This window comes from Apaloderma vittatum, unplaced genomic scaffold, assembly GCF_000703405.1.
Source record: "Apaloderma vittatum isolate BGI_N311 unplaced genomic scaffold, ASM70340v1 scaffold25412, whole genome shotgun sequence".
NCBI lineage: Eukaryota > Metazoa > Chordata > Aves > Trogoniformes > Trogonidae > Apaloderma > Apaloderma vittatum.
The window spans coordinates 2,055-3,397 of NW_009703533.1; the positions used below are offsets into that span (position 1 = coordinate 2,055).

A 1,343-nucleotide genomic window follows, 5' to 3' on the forward strand; every position below is an offset into this window, starting at 1 on the left:
ACACATAAGGAAGATGGAAGATACTCGCTACTTTCCAGTTTGCTCAACACACAGACACCCTGAGAGTTGGACGAGGGGTTTTCAACAATTCTCCGTCTGCAGAGCAAAATTCCAGCCCTTCGTCTCCAGAAGGGAGAGGTGGAAGCAGAACACTTGGGAACAAACTCCAGCAACCAGAAAGACGACATTTTGGGTGGCTTTTCCCAAGCTTGCGCTGCGCGACACCCCCGAGTCGGCCACGACACGGAGGTGCTCCCTCCCAAAAAACATCCCCCCGTGGAAAGAGGCCGATGTGCTCACTCCGGATTTTCTCTTTCGAGCTCCCACGGGAGCCCAGCACTCACCTGGAGCTGGGTGTACTGGCAGCTCCCCATCAGGCACTCGGGGAAGAGGAAGCTGGGGTTGCTCGGCCATCTGAGCGGAGGTTAAGGAACGGAGGCAAAATCTCAGCTGAAAGTTCTCTCAGTTTGTTGGGGGGGAAAAGGAGAGAAGATTAAGCTGCTCTCTATACAAGTCATTCTTCCGTAATAAGATTTATCCATATTAGAACAAAACTATGAGAATACATCCAAGTCACAACTGCCCGAATCTCGTTACCCTTCCAGATCTACCTCGCCAAGTCGCTAGAGCTCAGGGGCTTAAAGTCAACACCTCAAATCCTTTGTTGTGTGTGTAAATGGGACGGATTCAGTGAAATCTTAAAATACCCGCAAATCCCATTAACGCCAACAACAGGCACTTGTTCAGGGCACTTGTCTTTGAAATGAAAACGTTGATTTTTATTTTTTTTTTTCGGAACCGCAGGACTCCCCCTCTGGTTACAGCACCAAGGATACAGAAGCGGCAAGAAGTCGGCCATGACAGCGGTAACAAGGTGGGGCCAGTTCAAACTTGTTTCGGCCAAAGAGGTGTTGGGTTGCAAGAAGAGTCGGGATATGATGTGCTTCCTGGCCACTTCGTGAAAGAACAGCTCCACGATTGTTTGAGGGCTGGATACTAAAAAACCCACAAGTTAAAGAAAGGCTGAGAAGAGAGCTTGCAGCAGGCGTCCCAGGCTTCCAGCCCCAAACGTCACGGATTAAGTCAGAGCAAAAAGGAAAAAAAAAAAAAAGCATGTTCAACCCTGGAACTTGTTGGTTTTGGCTTTCCCCGGCCGTCTGGTTATGTCAGAGAGAGTAGCAGGAGATCAAAGAGCCACGCTCTGCAACGTTTGTTAACCGCAACTCAATTACAGCACAGAAAAAAAATAATTTACAAAACAAAACAGAGCTGTGCTCTCCCTCTCTCTCTCTCTGCAGTCTCGCTATTCGCAACCCAGCTGCAGCTTCCCAGCACAACCCAGG

At 49.1% G+C, this 1,343-nt stretch overlaps 1 protein-coding gene across 1 annotated transcript in view; it reads right to left on the reverse strand.

Annotated features, from left to right (window-relative positions):
* Positions 1-344: 344 nt before the first annotated feature.
* The window catches only part of LOC104270344 (nuclear pore complex protein Nup160-like), a gene marked incomplete at both ends in the record, with an annotated part of 12,689 nt that continues 11,690 nt past the window's right edge, over positions 345-1,343 (reverse strand). Inside the window, 2 exon segments of the mRNA XM_009864673.1 lie at positions 345-414; positions 837-996. Coding sequence (XP_009862975.1) covers positions 345-414; positions 837-996 — 230 coding nt within the window.